The following is a 24,022-nucleotide window of genomic DNA, read 5'->3' on the forward strand; positions in this document are numbered from 1 at the left end:
GTTCATCGTCACCATGCCAGTTAAGAGACATATGATATTGTACCACAGGCTTCTCTAGGAGAAGTTTGTAAAGGTAAGATGTGTGTGAATTACCAAAACTGACCACTTCATACAAAATGGCTGACTTCCTGTTGGGTTTGGAATATGAGTCCTCAGACTTTTTTGTACGTCTGGGCCTGATACATATGCTCAACGATTTTCATGCATTTTGGTAAAACCCGCCGCAGGGGCTCCACTATAGGAGGCGCTACCGAGTCAATTGGGCACGCCGATACGCCAAAACCATTTGACGTGTCAATTTCTCGCACATCTTAATTTCCTGCAGAGTTTCAGCAAAAGTTACGCATGTTTAGGCCAAATATGCAAATCATCAGATAGTCACCATGGCAAGAATCTAACCTTTGTATCGTTGAAGTCAGTTTTCTGGTAATCTCTAAAAACTGCGTCAGGCTCACCCGCTGACACAAGCCAAACGTGCACACGCCCTCTCAGCTCTGTGCACGTGCATCTACCTCCTCGGCTGCCATCATGATTGATGTGGTTTCTCCAGATCACTGGTGTCCCTGCACCTGATTAGTATGAAACTCTGATGACGCACAGGACATATTACTTAATGAGCAATTAGCAGCCTAATCTTCCGTGAAATATTTATCCCGTTACACTTCAACACGCGTTCTTTAAATAACGCAGAGCGTCGGGTTCAGGCTTCGTCTCTGCTTCATCCAAGGTCAGAGAAAGAAGCCGAAGAGAAAGAGACGAGAGGAGGAAGGAAAATGGCAGAATTGTGTTTGGTGACGTTAAGTGGAGCTGACGGTCAGATCTCCCTCAGGGAGCCGCCTGACCAACAGGCTGCAGATATACATATATATATGTATATATATATATATATACATATATATATATATATATATACTGTGAGCTCACAGTCAAGTTCATGTACACGACTGCAGGTGTCTGATAATAAGGTTATAGATCAATAAGACTTTAATACGAAGAGAACAGTCATCTTCTCCACAGGTGAAAAGTTCAATAAACCTGTGATGATTACATCTCATTAGTTTATACATGTATATAAAGATGATCAGTGACTGTATATAAAGATGATCAGTGACTGTATATAAAGAGGATCAGTGACTGTATATAAAGATGATCAGTGACTGTATATAAAGATGATCAGTGACTGTATATAAAGATGATCAGTGACTGTATATAAAGACGATCAGTGACTGTATATAAAGATGATCAGTGACTGTATATAAAGATGATCAGTGACTGTATATAAAGAGGATCAGTGACTGTATATAAAGAGGATCAGTGACTGTATATAAAGAGGATCAGTGACTGTATATAAAGAGGATCAGTGACTGTATATAAAGATGATCAGTGACTGTATATGAAGACCATCAGTGACTGTATATAAAGACCATCAGTGACTGTATATAAAGATGATCAGTGACTGTATATAAAGATGATCAGTGACTGTATATAAAGAGGATCAGTGACTGTATATAAAGACCATCAGTGACTGTATATAAAGACCATCAGTGACTGTATATAAAGACCATCAGTGACTGTATATAAAGACCATCAGTGACTGTATATAAAGATGATCAGTGACTGTATATAAAGATGATCAGTGATTGGACGTTCTGTTTTCAGTCTGAGACACTGATTGAAGGTCAGTGTCTCAGACCTCAGGGGACAGTTTGAGTTTCTAAAACTAAAACTCATTGAACTGATGTTCAATGTCCTTGTGCACACACACCTACACACCTACACGTGTCTGTGTGTAGGTGTGTGTGTGTGTGTGTGTGTGTGTGTGTGTGTGTGTGTGTGTGTGTGTGTGTGAGTGTAAAGGTCAGTACATGTTGTGTTATTCATGGAGCAACAGAAATCTTCAGGTTCAAATTCAGAGTTTGACCTTTTACATTTAAGATGATGAACAGAAACAGTCAAACATTTATTCAGCAGCTGGAAGGATGAAGGGATGAAGGGATGAAGGGATGAATGGATGAAGGGATGAAGGGATGAATGGATGAAGGGAAGGAGGATGAACGGATGAAGGGAAGGAGGATGAATGGATGAAGGGAAGGAAGATGAAGGGAAGGAAGATGAAGGGATGAAGGGATGAAGGGATGAAGGGAAGGAGGATGAACGGATGAAGGGAAGGAGGATGAATGGATGAAGGGATGAATGGATGAATGGATGAAGGGAAGGAGGATGAAGTGATAAGGTAGAAGGATGAATGGATGAAGGGAAGGAGGATGAATGGATGAAGGGAAGGAGGATGAAGTGATGAAGGGAAGGAGGATGAAGTGATGAAGGGAAGGAGGATGAAGTGATAAGGTAGAAGGATGAATGGATGAAGTGAAGGAGGATGAATGGATGAAGGGAAGGAGGATGAATGGATGAAGGGAAAGAGGATGAATGGATGAAGGGAAGGAGGATGAAGTGATGAAGTGAAGGAGGATGAATGGATGAAGGGATGAATGGATGAAGTGATGAAGTGATGAAGTGAAGGAGGATGAATGGATGAAGTGAAGGAGGATGAATGGATGAAGTGAAGGAGGATGAATGGATGAAGGGAAGGAGGATGAAGTGAAGGAGGATGAATGGATGAAGTGAAGGAGGATGAAGTGATGAAGTGAAGGAGGATGAATGGATGAAGTGAAGGAGGATGAATGGATGAAGGGAAGGAGGATGAAGTGAAGGAGGATGAATGGATGAAGTGAAGGAGGATGAATGGATGAAGGGAAGGAGGATGAATGGATGAAGGGAAGGAGGATGAAGTGAAGGAGGATGAATGGATGAAGGGATGAATGGATGAATGGATGAAGTGGTGAAGTGAAGGAGGATGAATGGATGAAGGGATGAATGGATGAATGGATGAAGGGAAGGAGGATGAAGTGAAGGAGGATGAATGGATGAAGGGATGAATGGATGAATGGATGAATGGATGAAGTGGTGAAACACTGACTGGGTGATTAGAGGCTCTGCTCTGTCGTCATCTGAATCATCTTTAATGAACAGGTTGAACGATGCGTTCACTGACTGTAGGACAAAGAGGTGTCTCATGTTCTCCTTCATCACGTCACAGTTTTCCTCTTCGTCATCAACACGTGTCATTATTGGGTTTTCTCTGAAACCGGCACCTCTCCGGGGAGGACGGCCTCGGACAGGACGAGAGGGCTTTAATGTCCTCGCTCTGCTGCGGGACATGAGGCTGTATCAGGCCTTTTCCCGCTCCGTCAGCCGGTTGTTTACCAACAGCAGCCCGGTCGTTCCTCTGAATCACCGTCACCAGCTCGTTAACGGGAAACTCATTTCCTGATCTCACAACTCGCGGCAGCAATCCGGCCTTGTGCTGGACCCTGATGGTTTCTAACGAGCCCCTAACGACACTAAAAGCCACTAACAAGCCCAGAACGGCTCTTAACTTGCCTAAAGCTCCTTGATAAGCAGAAGAGCCTGATGCACAATTAGCAGAAGGATTGGAGTGGCTACTGGAGCCCGAATCGCTTCCTGTCAAGATGATGCACACAGATACCCACAAACACCAGGCGACTGCCGCTGGGGGCCAGAGGGGGGCGGACAGGACGCCCTGTACATACGTGGAGCGTTTAGGTTTGTGTTTGAGACCGGTGCTAAATCAATACTGTAAAAACAGCATGGTGTCTAACCAGAGCCAGAACCAAAGTGTTTCAAGGTGAGCTAAGTTCTGGATCTGTGTTCTCTCCACAGTCCTACATGCTGCTCGTATGTACCAGAGGATAATATATGCTATGATTTATTTATACAAGTAAAACATTTAAATGAATTAAATTCATCATCATTGCACCACATTACCAACACCAGCGTTACTTGGACCACAGCGTTCCTCCCTGGTTCTCGACGGATCATTGATATCTACAGATGTGTAGACTTTTGTTATACTAAATATCTAAGGAGGCCTAAAATCGTCATTACAAACCAGGGGAGGAATCAGGGGTCAGAGGTCACATCGTCCTGGCAACAGAGGGAAGAAAAGGTTTGTGTGACGGACAATTGGCAGGAATATTAATCAGAGGATTAGAAGGAGAAACAGAGAATCCGTCTTTGTTCTTCAAATCAATTTCTCTTTCAGCAGGAGATCTGAGGAGGGAGAAACATCCACCGCCATGTTTGTTTCTTGATAGAGCGATTGTTTAATAGGATGTCTTATTGTGAAAGGCCAGGGGTGGTCAGAGGACATCAAAGATGACGAAGAGGAATGGAGGAAGATGAGGAGGAGAGATGGGAGTGAAGGAGTGAGTGCGAGGGGATTGGAGTGGAAGAGAAGTGACCGGACGTTATCGACTCTGAGGAGCGATCGATGAAGTGACTCATTGTTTTTCTTAGAAACTCAACAGTTTTCATGATTTACTGACGTCTTCGTCGTCCGGATCCGGATCCTCCTCGAACTCTCGCTTCTCTTCCTGTTGCATCAGAATAAAATTAAAAGTAGAAAACCCGTAAAGTGAGGCTAAATCTGAGTATATTGGTACTGTAACATGTTTTCCTCTGATATTTATCAGGATTAAACAATAACTACTGGACAGATTAGCAGTAAACTCCAGGATGTCACAGAATAACTTTTTATATTTTGACACATCCAGGATTATTCATCTCTTTCTTTAACATTTTGAGATAAAAACGTTTTTTAATATCATTGTTGATTTCTCAGAGATTAATTCATGGATCTTAATCAGACATATTTAGAGAACTGATATTTATGAGTTTGATGCAGTTTGAATTTCAGGGACTGTGACATTAGTTTCTCTCTGTGTTTTGTTCAGTAAGGTTGCAGTTAACCTGCTGTAATCAAACCAGTGCGGCTAGCTACATACTGTATATATGTATCTACAGTATGTAGCTAGCCTGCAGAGTTAGCTTGAATAAGGTATTTCTCTTGATCCTCTCCTCCCGTCACTGGCTCGTCCTGAGGAGTGTGAATGAATGTGAAGCAGCAGGTTTCAGTTTCCATTGAATAAACTGGTGCAGGTATGAATAGAGCAGGTGTGAAACAGAGTGAGAGCAAGATGCTCTTCATCTTCTTTGTGTTGCATCGTCTGTAAGAGTTTATAAATACATGTCACAGATGAATGTGTGTGTATTCAAAGCACCGACACTCCATCTTGTTCAGTTCAGTTCAGTTTCAATAAAGAATGAATTTTACAACCGAGGCTTTGACACGGATACGAGTCGTCCATCTTTATTTTTATTCTGTATTTTGTTGACAGACAGTGATGGTTGAAATTATAATGTGCAGAAATACCTGGTCCTGCTCAGATTAACATGTCTGTCAGAGTCGTGCTCTGCTCTGAGGATTTATAAATGCAGCTTGATGATTATATATATAAAAATTGATTATCAACAAATTCCCATTGTTTTCCTCTGCAGCCACTTTCTCATTAACTAACAAAAAGCCCAGAACCACTAATGCTGTCGAAAGAAAACTGATGTAATTATGGAAATGATTTACATTTTCAAAGCAGAGAATCCAGAGTGTGTTAATGGGTTTGTTTCATAACTGTTCTCCTTATTTCATTATGAACCTGTTGCAGCAGCTTGGTCTCATTTAATCTGATTATTCACAACCAGATTAAAAGTCAACTGAATATCTCTGATAGTGTTTGTGCTGCAGAATAATGATTTTGAGACGTGTTTGAAGATGCTACTTATTCCTCTCCTCTCGGAGGTGGAGTCACCGCTGCAATGCACCATGGGAGCTGGCTCCACTTCCCATTAATGCCACTGTACCGTCTGTAAAGTCACGAGTTAGTCTTGGAATGAATGGAGCTAAATATCTAAAATAATTATTTACACCAACTTCAAGACAAAAATGCAAACATATTTTATTTCAACTTCTACAAATATAGCATTGATCATATATCAGAATTTAGTTTAAAAAATACATAAATGTCCCTTAGTTTTTCTAACGGGGACAAACATTCTGCCCATATCATGATAGCATATTCTGCTAATACCTGCAGAGCTACGTGCAACTTTAAATACCAGATCTCCCCAAACACAGGTCGTTAATCTTTTTTAAGAAATATTGTCCCAAGATGGTTTGAGTTGTTGAAAAATCAGCACAGAGGTGGAATATATTGCTGCTGGGAGACATAGGGACAGTAGATATTATTGGATGTTTGACTGTTGTTTCTCTCTGTGTCTCTGACAGGTATAAGGCGATAGTGAACCCGATGGACATCCAGAAGTCCAGTGCCGTCTTCTGGACGTGTCTGAAAGCTGTTTCTATCTGGCTGCTGTCTGTCCTTCTCGCCGTCCCGGAGGCCATTTTCTCACAGGTCGTCACCATGCAGGTGAAACAGAGACACTGAAAACACAACAGAAACAACAGCGCCCTCTACGTACGCACAGGAAGATAGCGTGATACAAATGAGCTAACAGGCTCACCGTACGCACAGGAAGATAGCGTGATACAAATGAGCTAACAGGCTCACCGTACGCACAGGAAGATAGCATGATACAAATGAGCTAACGGGCTCACCGTACGCACAGGAAGATAGCGTGATACAAATGAGCTAACAGACTCACCGTACGCACAGGAAGATAGCGTGATACAAATGAGCTAACAGACTCACCGTACGCACAGGAAGATAGCGTGATACAAATGAGCTAACAGACTCACCGTACGCACAGGAAGATAGCGTGATACAAGTGAGCTAACAGACTCACCGTACGCACAGGAAGATAGCGTGATACAAATGAGCTAACAGGCTCACCGTACGCACAGGAAGATAGCGTGATACAAATGAGCTAACAGACTCACCGTACGCACAGGAAGATAGCGTGATACAAGTGAGCTAACAGACTCACCGTACGCACAGGAAGATAGCGTGATACAAATGAGCTAACAGACTCACCGTACGCACAGGGAGATAGCGTGATACAAATGAGCTAACAGACTCACCGTACGCACAGGAAGATAGCGTGATACAAGTGAGCTAACAGACTCACCGTACGCACAGGAAGATAGCGTGATACAAATGAGCTAACAGACTCACCGTACGCACAGGAAGATAGCGTGATACAAATGAGCTAACAGACTCACCGTACGCACAGGAAGATAGCGTGATACAAGTGAGCTAACAGACTCACCGTACGCACAGGAAGATAGCGTGATACAAGTGAGCTAACAGGCTCACCGTACGCACAGGAAGATAGCATGACACAAATGAGCTAACAGGCTCACCGTACGCACAGGAAGATAGCATGATACAAATGAGCTAACAGACTCGACGTACGCACAGGGAGATAGCGTGATACAAATGAGCTAACGGGCTCACCGTACGCACAGGAAGATAGCGTGATACAAATGAGCTAACGGGCTCACCGTACGCACAGGGAGATAGCGTGATACAAATGAGCTAACAGACTCACCGTACGCACAGGAAGATAGCGTGATACAAATGAGCTAACAGACTCACCGTACGCACAGGAAGATAGCGTGATACAAATGAGCTAACGGGCTCACCGTACGCACAGGGAGATAGCGTGATACAAATGAGCTAACGGGCTCACCGTACGCACAGGGAGATAGCATGATACAAATGAGCTAACAGGCTCACCGTACGCACAGGAAGATAGCATGATACAAATGAGCTAACAGGCTCACCGTACGCACAGGAAGATAGCGTGCTACAAATGAGCTAACAGGCTCACCGTACGCACAGGAAGATAGCATGATACAAATGAGCTAACAGGCTCACCGTACGCACAGCAGGAGGTGTAAATGAATTCAGATAATTATGTCAAATAATGTAGTGATGCATTAACTTTGTAGCTATAACGGACATGAACCAAAGCTAATCGAGATTAACCAACCTCTCTTCGCCTCTCAGGGTCACCGGGATCACACCAACATCACCTTTGTGAACTGCGTTCCGTACCCGCTGTCCAATCAGCTGCATCCGAAGATCCACTCAGTGATGATCTTCTTGGTTTACTTCCTGGTCCCTCTCACCATCATCTCTGTGTATTACTACCACATCGCCCGCACGCTCGTCAAGAGCGCCCACGACATGCCGGGGGAGGTCAGCGAACACACCAAGAGACAGGTGATCGCTGGATGAATGGATGAATGAATGGATAAGCCCAGTTCTGTCTCCGTCACTGGGATGTGAACAGTTCATTACACATGGTCGCAGTTTGTTTTACTTGATTCCAGATCTTCAGAGTTTGAGCCTCAACTGCGTTACGTTGAAGACGAGGACTCGTTGTCTGCCGTCGGCTGTAATCGTTTGGCAGAAGACATCGATGATTGTCTTGATGCTGTAGAATAATGACTGAAACCTGATTTTCCTTAAAAGAAATCCGAGCAGGGTAACTTTTAGTTTTTTATGAACTGAATAAAGTGTGTGTGCAGGAACATGAAGAGATTCAGTCACTCCACAACCAAAGGAAGCGTCTCCTGGGAATCTAACCTTGAACGGTCTGAAGTTTAGTTTAAAGCAAATCGACTCGGACGAGAAGCTTTTCACACCCTCGACCTCAGACGCCTCAGTGGATGTTTCAGCCGTGAGGGAGGTATGTCGTGGACGACTGTCGCTCTGATAAGTAATCGCTTCAGACGAGTGGGATCCTCACGGACGGAAGAGAGGTCAGAGCGACGGGGGCTGAATTAAAAGAAGCGTTAGCGGCAGGTCTGATCTTAGACTGTGTAAATATAGATGTACAACTTGTCAGCTTCCAAAACTGAGGCCAAAGCATTTCGATGGCCCCCTGGTGGCTTGCTGCAGTATATGTCATAAACCCCGCCTGCTCCATGTTAGCAGATGGTATTTGCACCAAAATGAAAGAAATTAAAGTCGACGTTATATAATGTTTCTCAAAGATGGTTTCGGCCATTTTAGGTAGTTCTTACTGGAAAACATCATACCCCAAGTTCTAGATGGAAAAACCGATGAGTCACTTCTCACCAGAGACAAAGAGAAAAGTCCTCACTTCATTAAACACTCTGCTGTGTGAGACTTCTACTTCAGAGAGTTTCAGTGTCCTCAGACGGCTGCATGTCGCCCTCTGACTGATGAAACTGAAAATCAATATGGAGTCTTTACTCACTGCAGATGCTCAGAAAGATTCTCTCGTCTCGCAACAGCAGCTGTTCATAAAAACAGCTTTAAATTAATTGGCTGTTCTTTAAGTTCTTTAAGAAAAATAATTTCTCCTCAGACTTTTCTTTACGTGTTAATATAATAAAATGTCATTACTCATTACCATATTTCCGAGCGATCTGTGGTACCTGAACGTTCTGTGTGAATCTAAAATCGTCATGTTTCCATTGTGAATCCATTGTGTTGTGCTACGTTAACATTCAACATCAGCACAATAACATCAGCCGCAACAGTGACACATGCAACAAAAGAGACAATTAAAATAAACAAATTTGTAGCAGCGTCAGCAGCACAAAAAAAATCAAAGTAGACGTTAAATAAATGTTTAAAGATGTTTCTGTCATTTCAGGTCGTTCTTATCTCACTGATGTTCAAGTTTCTGATCAGTTTGGTTTGAATCAGTTATTTGATAATAACACTAAAAGATAACATAAGACACTTCCCCTGGATGATAGATGGAGAATAATGACTTTCACACCAGTGCATGATGGGAGACTTCATCCTCGTCTGTGCAGCTTCTGTGTTTCATCTGTGAAGCCGACAGGATAACAAGTGCACAGACCAAGAGATGTTCCCTCTGCATATTTCAGCAGAACTAAAATGTGACAAGTTAATGAGTCGTCGCTTCAGACCTGGACGTGTCTCTAATGGAGGCTCCCGCAGGCTGAGGAGAAACTATCAGTGATCTGAAAACATGATGGATGCAGCTGCAGGGGTGTGTGTGTGTGTGTGTGTGTGTGTGTGTGTGTGTGTGTGTGTGTGTGTGTGTGTGTGTGTGTGTGTGTGTGTGTGTGTGTGTGTGTGTGTGTGTGTGTGTGTGTGTGTGTGTGTGTGTGTGTGTGTGCAAGCAGAAATATACATGTTACACAGATTCACATAATCCACTGTTCCACAGGAGTTGAACTTGCCCGACCAATCAGAGCAAACACGAAGCAGCAGCTGCCGCCTGCAGCTCAGAGATGATCCCCCCCCCGCTCCGTAATCAGTTTGCTGCTGCTTCGTCGTCTCTTCGAGGCGAGAGGCTGCCGGGCGCCGTCAAACCCAACACGCGTCTCTTTTTCTCCAAGCAGAATCTAATTAGTCAAAGAAAATATAATTAACTTCTGCAGACGGAAACCTGTCGATTCAGTTTTCACCAAAACCCCTCGATTGGGGAGCATTCGTGTGATGTCACAGCGAGACTCTCCACAGCCGTTTCAGACTTATCAGACTGATTCGTGTTTTACCTTTTACTACTTTACATATTTTCTCGTTGACATAAGTCGTGGACCTGAAAGACACAACTACTCATGTGATTCTTTGGAGCGTTGCTTTTCAGGAACAGCTCTTGTGGTGTTGGGGGATGTGCCCTGATCTGTCAATCAATTATCAGACTTTATTTGTGTTGCACTTTTCATACGATGTAACACAAAGTGATTTAAAGAACAAAAACAATAAAACTGATCAGTGTCATTACATCTAGACGTAAGGAATCGTATAATGTGAACATGATTGGTCCGTGTGTCTACATTTATTAAAATATTAAACGCCTCTGAATGTGATCTGACATCCGAGAACAGGTTACATCCACACCACAGAGGTTTGTTTCAAATTCATCATCTCTGCTGCAGATGAACGACTCTTCAGTCAAACCTAAAATCAAATCTGACATTGAAACTGAGATTGAATTGAAGGGACTTGATTATGTTTTGTTTGTTCAATGAAAAATGTTTTTCTCTTTGTCTGAATTTGATATTTCCAGCAGGAGGAGAACTTCAGCCTCGTAACGTTTCTTCCTCCCATCATTTTGTTGTGATGAAAAATAAAATAAAAATGTTTTCATCTCAAAGGGCTGAAGACAAATCAGAAAGATGACGAGTGGTTTTCTAGAACACGCCCCTGCTGCTTTTATCAGCTTCCTCATTTCCATTATCCTCTTTTATGTATAAAAACTCAACATGTAGTTATATTTCTATCTGGGTAACTTGTCTCTGCTGCCACATATCTGTGTTTGTATTTGATGAAAGATTCAGTTTGTTTTAAAGGAAGTGAAGACGCAGCAGAACCGACTCTGACAAACTGGTTCTCGCTGATTCAACAACAGATCACACACATGCAGGTGACGGGAGGGAGATAAACATCCTGTCAAGATCTGTGCTGTGGAGCAGAGTTTCTATTTCCAATCATATAGTGAGAAGGTTCCTCCTTTATGGACAAATTTAAAAAGACGAGAGTGTGTCAGCTGCTCGTCTCGTCCAGCTCTGGAAACATCACGAGGTCAGAAGGTCTGATGTGTTCGATGTCCGTGGAACACAGAGAAGCACTTTGAAACACTCTGTCCACGTTTTAACGGTGTGTTTGTGTGGAGAGAGCTGACCTCTGTGACACGTCTCTGATGAGCTGAGTATCTGCCTGACGAGGTCAAAGCAAGGACGACACGAGACAAGGAAATCACTGAAAGGATCATTAACGCAAACGTCATGGAAACGCTTCTCCCTCCAGTCAGGAAACATCCAAACCAATGGTGTTGTACATGTCTGAGCTGATGGCAGCAGGTGATGCAGCCGGAGGAAGATTTAAAAGTGAAAACTGTTTATTAAGGACTCGTTCACACCTGGTGTGTTTCAGAGCTTCAGACTCTTCAGTTCAGTCTGAAGCTGAACATCAGGTGTGAAAGGTTCCTCAGAGCAGAACAGGAGTTCTGGGTCTGGATCAAACTGAACCATGGTCACAGAATTAAACAATAGAAGAAGAAGAAGAAGAAGAAGAAGAAGAAGAAGAGGAAGCAGCTGCAGTCTTCACCTCCGACGATATAATGTTTAAGCCACAAGGACGTTCATCTGGTGCATTTGAACTAGTGTTCATAATTTCATATTTGACTCAGAAATACACAAAAAATATAAAATCTGATCTTGAAAACGATGTTATTTTGTAGTTTTACTGTAAAAAATACAAACATGCTTAACAAAGCATTTTCAAAGATGAAAATGTAAACATAGGGTATTATATTACTATGATTTTGAGGACAGTGAACGTGTCATAGATCCACATGTTGTAGAAATACTGAGCTTCATAATGTTTTTATGAGCCTCTGTGATTTACAGCTTTTGTCTTCACTCTGAATGTTTTCATTCATAAATCAACAACATGCTGATGATCTCTTACTGTTCCCTCCAGATGGAGACGAGGAAGCGTCTGGCCAAGATCGTGCTGGTGTTCGTGGGTCTGTTCGCTCTGTGCTGGTTCCCCAACCACGTGCTCTACATGTACCGCTCCTTCAACTACAACCAGATGGACCTGTCGCTCGTCCACCTCGTCATCACCCTGCTGGCTCGAGTCCTCAGCTTCTCCTCGTCCTGCGTCAACCCGTTCGCCCTCTACCTGCTCAGCGAGAGCTTCCGCAGGCACTTCAACAGGTCTGCAGATAACATCACTGTGACGCACACGACACAAGACAAGTCAGAAGCACGTCAGAGTTTCTCACATCAGCCTGTGACTGTGTCCGATCACGATACATACAAACAAATATACATACAAACTTTATTTCAAGACTAAGATCAGACAGGAAACGTGAATAAAGTAGTAAAAGAGTATTTTTCCACTGTTTCCAAGCAAAGACGTTCTCTCAAGTCATCGGGTTTCAAACAGACGTGAGGCTGATTGGTCCAAGGTCAAAAGGTCAACAGATAAGAAGTAAAGGAAAGAAGCTTCAAAATAAAACAGGAACTCAAAGTGCAAACAACTGCGATAGAATCACTGTGGTTTTGATAGATTTGAGATATCATGTTCTGTGAGGTCACTGTGACCTTGACCTTTCACCTTTCACCTGCCAAATATACTAAAAGTCCAAACTGAAAATAAATAAATTTGACCATGACTCCGACGAAAAGCCTCAGAAATCAAAAGTCTCTACAAAGGTTCCGGATGAACAGATCGTTTTCCTCCAAAGCAACAAGTTGGTTTTCAGCTGTGAACTTCTGTTATTTTACTTTATAAAGTTCCTGCCAGACTCCTCAGGAGGGGAGGTGGTGGTGGAGCTGCAGCACAAAGCTCCGTAGTTCTTACTTTAAAGTGCTAAACTGCAGAAACAGTCAAAACTTCACAACACTCAGATCCAGGAAACAACCAGATGACAAGTGCTTCATTTCTCAGAGTGAATGGACTCTGTCGTCTCTCTGCAAAATGTAGTAATCATCTTCTAAATCTCCACAAAACATCCTGCAACTAATCATTAGTCGTGTATCTCTGCCGGATGGAAACCGTCCTCGACTCTTTTCATCCAACGCTCCGTCACAATCTGCTCCGTCGCAGCGAGGAGCCCCGGGTCGAGCTCTGTGCCTCATTTCGCTCAGATTTACGAATAAATCCCGAAACGTTGAGCTGCCGAAAAAATGAGGGGAAACTGAAATGAGCCTTTGGGAAGAAATTATAATGAGGCTGCATGAAGCGATAATTTACCCGATTTATTCTTTATTATTGAACGGTTAGTTTCAGCTGAGTCCAGTTAGTCTGAGTGGATCGTCTGCACCATGGGAGCTTGTTAAACCAAAACACAAACTGTCCACACACAAACATAATAGTAAAATAGTAGAGTTCCCTGGTGAAATCTAATTTATATCTCCTCCTAAAACCCTATTTCTGAGGTCATAGTAATTATTAATATCATGAGCACGTTTCTAACAAAGTTACAAGAACATTGATTATTCGGTTGCACCTGATCATTGAGGACCTTTAAACTTGTGCATTCAATCTCCTCGTTCTCCTTCTTCCTCAGTCAGCTGCGATGTGGTCGAGCTCAACGCCCCGAGCGCCAGGCCAGCTACCTGCATAGCACCTCCCACATCCGCCTCACGTCCATCAAGAAGAACACGCCCCCTGCCCCAGCAGCCAATGGCAATAGACAAGAAGTGGCTCTGTGAGGAGCGCGGCTGAGTCAGTGATTTACAGACGGCCCCTCATCTCCCGAGGTCCGTGAACACACTCCTGACTCCTGCAGCCGCGACACCAGGGAAATCATTTGATGCAGTGTGTATTCTGATTGGTAGAGAAGCTCCACACGCCTCGTAGCAGGTGAACGATTGTACCAGCTGCTCTCGACACGTTGGACTTCATCATCTACATCTTCAACTTGGCAAACAAACTAAAAGTGCCTCATGGAAATACAGGGTCAGAGATCGAGGGAAACACAAAACCACGAAAGAGAAATAAAACGCTTCAGTTTCCGACAGCACGGCTCTACAGATTTACTGAAGCATGTTTTATAAATGTAGATACCTTACTTGATATGTTGGGTGAAGTAATGCTGCAGGGAAGCTTCAACAAACCACAGGTCCCGGCTGAGAGTCGGGAGCTTCAGCTCCTCATCGGCGTGTCGGCTCTGAAAACCTGGCTCTTTGTGCTCAGCTGCTGGAATCAGACATTTTCATTTATTTGGTGATTCTATATTGATCCACTGAGACAGAGGGTTTGAATTAGTCTTTTTGTCTGCAGCCTGATGATAAGAAGGATCAGATACAGAGCAGCGTGAGTTCGATGAACGCTCAGGACCATGAGGATTGAACTCTTTGGCTCGATGGTCTCGCTCTCACTCTCTGAAGTCCTGCTAGAGTAACTGAATACATTTAGTCCAACACGACCCAAAGCCTTGTAAGCCAACATGTGTCAGTGGATGGAGGGCGACCTCTTTGGTTTGTGGCTCAGTTACATGTTGAATCCACCAGGTCCCTTCGCTTGAGAGCTAACGGCACTAAACCAGTTCCCTCGCAAGCCACGGGCAAACTTTTCATTGAACCTCCGCAGCTTTGTGCCGTAAGCACTGATTTGCAAGTTCTAAACTGCTCCTCCTTCTGCACAAGTCTGCCCTCACAGTCCACAAGTGTTTGTTACGATCATTGTCATTGTGTTGAGTCGTGCCAGTATTTTCAGCACCAGTGTCACCAGTTGTGTTGATGTTCATTCACTCAGGATTGTATCTTTCCTTGTTACTGACGATGTTATTGCGTTGGTGTAAGACTGTAACATGTTTGTAGCACAACTGTAACTAAAGCCATGACAGAGTTCCTTCTCTCTGGGTCGAGAGCGCGTCACTCAGTGTGTTGACAGGTTTGTGTGACGGGCAGCCATCGACATGATTGTCACCTGGAGGAAGGAGTTGAGGCCAAAGTCGTTATGAAGCGATCTATATTCTGAATCGTACGTGGTGAATGTTCTGCATTTATTTAGTCTTTCTGGTCTTAACGTCCACTCAAAGCTCTTTAAAGTCAGTTCACAAGTCATTCACACAGACGTTATTATCATAGACTGCAACCCTAACATGCAGCCTGGAGACGCTCGGGATCGAACCGTTGACGTTCTGATTAGTGGGAGACCCCCAGCCGCCCATGAGCTCTGGGTAGAGGCCAGAAGAAAAGGATCACAGGTACACGTGAAGTTTCCTTCACCAGGTGTTCCAGTAAAGATCCAAACTGTGGGTAAAACAAAGAGAAATCATGGCACCGCTGCTAAAAGGGCTCGTTTGTACATCGAGCTTTGATTCCTTCATCGGACTTCACGATCATTTACTGACTCATTCTTTTATAAGTTGAAGTGGGTGGGACGCCGATATCTCCTCACATTCCATTAGACTGACGTCATGTGTTGGGGTGAGGTGACGTCTCTTAGTTAGCGATGGCACTAGATGGCCACCACGGCCCTGACATCTGGTGGTTCGAGTCCCATCAACTGAATCCCTCTACAAACGGTTGTGGGTAGAGTCTCCTGGTTCATGCACAGACACTGTGTTGCAGCTTTGCATGACCTGACCGGTGGTGACACGCGTGTGCACAGATCGACGTGTTGTGTGTTCTCAACAACCTACTTGATTTGAATTTGAATGTTGTTTTTTGTCTTTATTTAAAATGATGTGTTTGTCAGTGCCAGGCATGCTTCGCTTTTCTATGTTTGAAAATGATGCTTGAGTTTCTGAAACTCGTGTAATAAATGTTGTGATACGATCACACAAACAGCAGCTTGATGATGCACATGGTTTTTTAAAGCAACATCGAAGGAAGTGAATCGGCTGCGTAACCACAAGTTTCCACCTTTAGCTCTGAAACAAACACACGTGGGCTCAATGCACAGTGAGTGGGCCGGTGTCAAAGTGTCTGCACCTGTCGGTGGCGTTCAGCACGATGACCACGGGGGGGGGGGGGTGGGGGGGGGGGGGGGGAACAGCTGCTGGCTCCTCACAGCCTCTGACATTAACTGGATGAAAATCGAATGATGAAAAAAGTGTTGTTATAGATGCAGGTTCATTAAAAGAGACGCCGGAGATTCACTCAGACACATTTCACTGAACCTGTGACTCACTTCCTGGTCGCTCTGATGGTGTCAGCACCGCCCCCTGCTGCACACTCTGAGAACAACAGGTCTTCTATTTAAGAAGTTTCTCTTTCTGTTCCTCTAAAATACGTTTCTTTATGATCTTAAATGTCTTTGATGAAACTCTTTTTCATCAATCACAAATCGATTCAGATGCTAATGAACCTGAAGCTGAGGAGGAGCAAGAGAAAGAAGAGGGAATTGAACGCAGTCTCCTACGAGTCAGAGTATCGGAGAGTTACGGATGTGTACGGATCACAAGCTGTGACTTAGCTTAAGTTTTTACCTTAGCTTTGATATTTCTGACACTGTCTCCTCCTCTGATGTCGTAATGCTTTGTACAAACGAGGCCCGTCGGAGGTTTGACGGTGTTGAAACTGAAAAATAAAAGTCTGACAAAACAGATACAAATGTAATTTAGCAAATAATGTGAAACAAATAGGAACAAAACATTTTGGATGAACTGCTGTTATTAAAAAGTAGACAGGCATGAACAGCACTTTTTCATTTGATCACCTGAGCATTAAATTAGCTCAGCGGCTTTCTCCTGCATCAAGTCACAATCCATCTGAGGCAATGATGACAATAATTAGAAAACACTGTGCGACTGCTGGAATGTCACATCTCTCTTCCTTCATTTCACGTCCCTGGATTTGCTTTTTCATCCCCTCATCTTTTTCCTGCACAACAAACCTGAGATGGATTAAAAATAAGTGGACGTTAAGTGGAAGAATTCTCAGAACCTTCGTGATCCTGTTTCTGTTTAAACGCTAAGAGGCCAAAACTCGAACAAGCGGTGTAAGTCTCAGATACACTGTTGAGCATCGGCCAAGAACATTTCTCACGTTGGTGCCTTTGCCAGAAGGATTTTAACGAGTCCTTGAAGACGAATGTATTAGTTGTCGTACTGAGATAAGAATAGAAACAGGTGATCATATTACATCTCAAGGCAAATGTGTGAAGTCTGAGAATATTCTGTTGTCAAAGAGAAAGAGGTGAAACACAATGAAGGTTCGAATAATGACACACGTAGAAGACACTTCAGTGACGGGTTCAAAGATTCGTTTTAAAGCATCATGATGCGTTTTGTTTGCAGCGTCTCCAACAAACAAGACTATTGGCTTGTTTCTCTCCAATGATACCAAAGAAGAAGAAACAGCAGATCACCGTCTGCTCTTGATTAATAAATAAGCTTTATCGGTCTTTCAGGACTGAGACCTGGATACTTGAGGCAGATAAAGAACATTGTTCAATTGCAAATTTAACTGAAAATAAAGATGGAGGACACGACAGCTCAAAGTGAACTCAATCACCTGGATCGCCCCCTGGTGGCTGGCTCATAATTAGTTATTTGATGGTGTAAAAACGGGCTATGACGTCATGATTGACAGCTGTCACTGACTCCTGATGGAGTTGGACCTCTGCACAGACTGACTCCAGATGACGTCATCGGCTCAAGATGGCAGCGTAAGTGTAAGTGGAGACGTGTCGTCCATCTTTATCTACAGTGCAGAATGCAGATGTTTCTTCACTCTTCACAAAGAATAATCAGGTGCAAGAGATGTTTTTATAAACTCTCAGATACTTTGCTCAACATCTGCCTCAGACACGCAGACAGGGGCTGTTTCTTTGGGCCGATGTGGATTCAGCTCTGCAGAGAACTGTCTGCACATTGAGTCGGAGCGTCGCAGCCTCTCAGGGCAGATTCCACATCCACAGACTCACTTTCTCCTCCTGCTCTCTTGCCCTCCGTCTCATTTATTTTCCATTAACGTCCTCCCTCTGCCTCTCGTCCATTTGTCCGTCCCTCCCTTCTTTATCCACTCACCTCTCGTCTTTGTCCTCGCTCTCTCAGAAAGTCTCTTTTCATGCAGACCTCTTCCTCAGCTCTGTTTACACTGAGCATCTCGGGTCCCAACAGAAAACAAGTCATCATAATCTTGCTGATTTTCTTTTATCTGCTTGATGTTCTGCATTTATTTCCTGTGAACACAACCTGAACACAAACCTTGAGCTGTATGAAAGGACGCGTTTGAAGAAGGGACAGTCTGGTTGTGCTGATCCGTCTTTAAGTGCAGCATCTGAACTGAGACACAGAACTGAGACAGTACATTATAAAAACAATGTCTAAAATCTATTTCAGCCCCCCCCCCCCCCCCCTTCCACACACACACACGCACACAATGTCCTGCTGCCATAAATCCATAATACATTTCCATTTAAATTCTAAATTAGCTGCATAAGCTGAACACATAGAACAAGTTAAATACATTTAAAATAATCCAACCACCTTTTAAATGATGAGGGAATAAATCAGAGTGTATTGATTGATGTGGGACTTGACATTGGTCTCATTGCTGATCAGTTTAATTAGAACCATCTCCCCTCAGGAGGCCGAGTCGTTTAATAAATGAGAAGCTCGTTGAGTGAAACCGGAGCCAATATTCTGAACATATAAGATTAAGAAAGATTACTCGCCCGATCGGGGCCGAACACAGATATGGATTAATCACAGGTGGATTCAGGTAAACTCTTCTTCGCCTTACGTCACTACTCCTGTTCTGTTCGGACGACAAGGCCAAACGTAATTAACACATTAAATACTTTAATTAGCTGCGATCAAACCGTCACAAGTTCTGTTCTCCTCCAGAGGAAAGTGCACGGTAAAGAGAAATCTGGCCTTCGTGCACAATTTGATCTTTCGCTCCTCTGGTGCAGGAGAAAAGAAGTGAAGTGGAAATACTGTGAATCTGCAGAGAAGTTGTTTTAGAAAACATCCCTGAAAAAAAGTTAAACGAGGGGAAAAAACGATAAAGTATATTTGCACAGTGAAAAATAAAGAGTTCCTAAAAAATAATACTGAAGAAATCCAGATAATAAACAAATGAGATGTGAATGAAGTGATTGGTCGTGTTTAGTCCTGAAGGCCACAGATATTTGTTCAGACTTTATTCATTGATGCTGTCTGGATGTGAAGAGGATAAAAACCTGCCTGAAACCATCGAATCAAAAGACACAAAAAGATTTATCCAAACCAACACCAGAGGAAACACATCACCGCTGGAGTCATGAAGCCGTCAGACAGAATCAGTGAGAAAATCACAACGTTTATATTGCTGATGAAAACGGAATGAACTCATTTATTCTAATGTTTGAAACCGACTGTGATAAGAGGAGAGAAGATAAAACTACTTCTTCATGAGAGATGATGTAAAACAAGAGTTTGAAACCCCGTCTGTTTCTGCAGGCAGGTAAAACAAGAGTTTGAAGTCCCACTTGACCAACCCTGAGTCAGTCTCAGCTGTCAATCATCACGTCTCAGCTGTCAATCATCACGTCTCAGCCTGTTTCATATCATCAAATAACTGATTAAACCCAAACTGATCAGAAACACTTGAACAAACATCAGAGAGAGAAGAACGAGCTGAAATGACAGAAACATCTTTAACATTTATTTGTTAGTTTGGTCCATGTCCCATCTGCTAACATGGAGGAGGAGGTTTATGACCTTTACTGCAGACACCGCAATCGAACCAGGAACATTTCGTAACTTAAATTAATTCTAGTCGACTTCTGTTGCCGCCGTGTCGACACTGAGACCCTGAGTTTATTATATATATTTAAAATGTTAAACTTAACTATTCAATCTAAACACTGACCTGTCAGGAGCAGTGGACCACATGGGGACCACAGAGCTCGGATCAGATCGTCCACAGTGAGTGGACGTCAACGCAGTGTCCTGAAAAGCATAGCTGCACCAACATGTGTGTGTGGTGCAGGTATCACTCATGTTGTGAGGACATAAATCTGTTCACACAATTAAACTCACTGGCTCTTCAGCTGTGGATCAGCTGATCTCATGGATCAGCTGATCTCATGGACCACACCTGTGAGTCGCTGCCTCCCAGCGGCTCTTCAGTCGGATATCACACCTCCCCAAACAAGACAAAAAGCAAAGGGGCCTGACGGATGAAGCAATCTGGACGGTGACCGACCCCGGCGTCTCATCTATTGAACCAAAGTGATGTGTTTAGGTCGCAGACCATTTCCTGCTTTAGATTCAGGCTGATAAGACGAGGCCGCCGCGCCGCAGCATTGTTCGGATGAGGCATTTCAGAATCACTGGGTGGAAAATGATGTTCATTACCGACTGGGAGGAAACCTGATTGATCTGTCTGCAGCCTTATGAAGCAGAATAAGTTCACTGGCTCAGTTTCCATCTCTGCTCTGTGCAGCTTCACGTCCGTTACTTCATGTTTCTGCATTTATCAGCAACGTCTCCAGTGTCAAAGCCGCAGGAAACACAATGATTGAAGCGTAACATTAAAGTTCACGCTCCCTGAAGGTTTTCAAAATCGTTAGCAACACATTATTAGCTGTTAAATAAATGTTTCTAGTCGTTCTGATACTTCTCACACGTCTTTGGTTTCTGCCTCGAACTTGTCCTTGTGTACATGAGCTGAACAGATGCAGGCAGAGGTTTGTGTGTTTGACGGGAAGTTCTTCATGAAAGAAATTGAAACTATGTGGTGGATCCAGCGGAGGACCCCCTGCTGTGCTCACACACTGTGTTCAGGTGGAGACAGTCCACAGGAAGTCCAGAGGCTTTCACTCAGACACATGCAGCTCCTGCAGAGAAACTGTGGAGGAGCTCTGGAGTTCAGTGCAGGTCCGAAAGCAGAATCAAAATGGACTGTAGCTCAGTTTAAGAAAACACATCAGAGCTGCTCGTCATGAATACGTTTAAAATGGACGTCTTGTTTACCATTGGGAGGAAATAATGATACAGGAGATTTATCTCAGCCTGCACCTGTCAAAAACTGAAAAACCATTTGAATGGACTGGGACTGTCGAGCTTTATCAGTCACTCACAAAAGCATTCAATTATATTCCCCCAGACACTTAGCACTGCATCAGCTGGAGCAGCCACAGCAAGTATGAGCTGCTATCTTCACTCTGCACCTGAGCAGCTCACAAAGAAGGCTGGATACGTCTTTTCTCCCCAGTTTGCTGAAAAGAGAATTCACATGGTTGCTGAATTATTTCAAAAAGACTTAATAGTTGAGCAAGACACAATGTCCTCAAGCAGAGGAGACATGCGTTGATAAACTGCAGCTTGTCACAACGCTGAGGGAAACTTAAAGTCTGTGAGCTGGGAACCTCCGAGGAACTCTGGAACCGGTTTAATATAAATCAGGTTGTTCTGGGCTGAAGGAACTTCTACCTTCTTCTGCCCATGTCCACCTCTTCATCATCGTCGTCATCATCATCATAGTTGTAGCATCCTCCTCCTCCAGTTGAGTGCTGTCACCAGGGGCATCGCAGCAAGATGGACAAAGCAGGGCCCCGAGCCCAGAGGGCCCCGAGCCCAGAAGGGCCCCCGAGTCCAGAGGCCCCCCGAGCCCAGAGGGGCCCCGAGCCCAGAGGGCCCCGAGCCCAGAAGGGCCCCCGAGTCCAGAGGGGCCCGAGCCCAGAGGGCCCCCGAGTCCAGAGGGCCCCCGCCCAAGAATGTCTGTTTGTCCACAGCATCAACAATGTTTTGAGAACTCCCTTAAATTCTATGATCGTCTTCGTACAGGAGACAACACCAAGGTCAGAAACCCCCAACAACACAATCAAATCAGTGCAGCTTATAATTGATAATATCGTGCGTGAGCAACTGGAATAATGAACGATTATGATTTGAAGGAATTCTTGATTTGTTTGTTTTTCCTTCTCGCTCAATAAACTTCTGTGTAGCCGAGGTGGCCTGATTTAATGTTGATTACCGTTTCATTTGGGTAATGATAATCATCTGCACACACACACACACACACACACACACACACACACACACACACACACACACACACACACAGCAGCAGAAAGATTAATAATAATGGATTTTTCTTAAGATGCAGAAGAAGAGAACAAGTGTCCAGGAAAATAAATCCTCTTATCTTCTATCATCTTCACACACACACACACACACACACACACACACACACACACACACACACACACACACACACACACACACACACACACACACAGTGTAAAGAGACAGTCATGAATAAATTAGCATTTCATTTGTGAAACAAATTGCACATGTTCATGAGCCTGGATTTTGAAAAGTGTGTCTGTGTGTGTGTGTGTGTGTCTGTGTGTGTGTGTGTGTGTGTGTGTGTCTGTGTGTGTCTGTGTGTGTGTGTGTCGGAGTCTGGATGGTTTCTCTGCAGGTCTAGAACTCACTGTATCAGTGTTGGTTTAATGAGCGCACAAAGGGCGACGCTTCATGTTCCGTCATGTGACCATTAAACCAGCGACTGGCCTTTCCAGCTGCCTCATTAAAGTGATTAACAGTAATCACACTGACAGACTGTGTGTGTGTGTGTGTGTGTGTGTGTGTGTGTGTGTGTGTGTGCGTGTCTGCCGTCATTGACTGTTTGACAGGTTGGCTTTGACAAGGCGTTAACAGGTTAATGCAACACCAGCACCAGCTCTCATCTCGCCTCAGGGTCGATTCCCTCTAAGTGTGTGTGTGTGTGTGTGTGTGTGTGTGTGTGTGTGTGTGTGTGTGTACTCTTTTTTAAAAAAACTTTTTAGTAAAATTCTACTTAGGTTCCATAATGTACATTTAATGAATAGAGTTAAAAACCCTCAAACATCAGGGAGATAAAAACGACCTGAAATGACAGAAACCCTCTTCACGTCTACTTTAATATTTTTGTTTGGTCCATGTCCCATCTGCTAACATGGAGGAGGAGGGGCTTATTGCTCACAGGACCCGAGAGAGGAGGATTCTATGTGTGAATTTAGTTACAAAGGTAGAAACGTCTCGTCTCAGTGAACAGTTTTTATTCATCAAGTCATTTTTAAACCGTCAGTCGAGTGTCGACACTTTGATTCATCGTTACAGAATCTGTCTGATCATCTTAGTTTCCTGTCTTCGGACCAGCGACCCCCAGTGGCCAGTGGCATCATGTTTTTCCTTGCGAATGTGATATTTCTAAAACAAGACAATATAAAGATGAGCTGATTTGATTTCAGCACTAGCTGTCAATCACAACTCATTCAGTGCTTTATGGTCTATTTGACTCTAAATGAAGCATCCCTTACTAAACGAGCAGGTGGGCGTGTCCTCCAGGGAAGTTTGACCTCCATCTCAAATACAACACGTGGAACGGAAGCAGATACAAACCAGCTCAGTTGTTTCCATTTGTCTTTGGTTTCAGTTTTTTACGTCAGACTGAAGAGAAACTCGGCCGTCGTTCTCTCAGCGGATTCTCATTCGCTGTAAAATATAAAGTGTAATGAATGTGGAGACGAGCAGAGACGACAGCTGTTCCCTCATCTACTGCAGCTGATTGTCTTCAGCTGAGAGGCAGCGACACAATAACCGTCTGCTAATAGCTTTGTTGGGAGAAATCCCACATGCTATCACTGTGGGCCGCTTATTCGTTTATTCCCTCATGATGTTTGTAATGACACAGAAACGGATCCTGCAGATGTGAAGGAACCTTCCATCAGTTCAACTCTAATGGACA

At 43.7% G+C, this 24,022-nt stretch overlaps 1 protein-coding gene across 1 annotated transcript in view; it reads left to right on the forward strand.

Moving 5' to 3' along the window:
• The window catches only part of nmbr (neuromedin B receptor), a 17,045-nt gene extending 2,367 nt beyond the window's left edge, over nucleotides 1-14,678 (forward strand). Inside the window, exons 2-5 of the mRNA XM_034580681.1 lie at nucleotides 6,203-6,344; nucleotides 7,887-8,102; nucleotides 12,315-12,553; nucleotides 13,912-14,678. Of these exons, the coding sequence (XP_034436572.1) occupies nucleotides 6,203-6,344; nucleotides 7,887-8,102; nucleotides 12,315-12,553; nucleotides 13,912-14,056 (742 nt within the window). The 3' untranslated portion in view covers nucleotides 14,057-14,678. The remainder of the gene's footprint in view (nucleotides 1-6,202; nucleotides 6,345-7,886; nucleotides 8,103-12,314; nucleotides 12,554-13,911) is intronic.
• Nucleotides 14,679-24,022: the final 9,344 nt, after the last annotated feature.

This window comes from Hippoglossus hippoglossus, chromosome 24 (assembly GCF_009819705.1).
Source record: "Hippoglossus hippoglossus isolate fHipHip1 chromosome 24, fHipHip1.pri, whole genome shotgun sequence".
NCBI classification, from domain to species: Eukaryota; Metazoa; Chordata; class Actinopteri; order Pleuronectiformes; family Pleuronectidae; genus Hippoglossus; species Hippoglossus hippoglossus.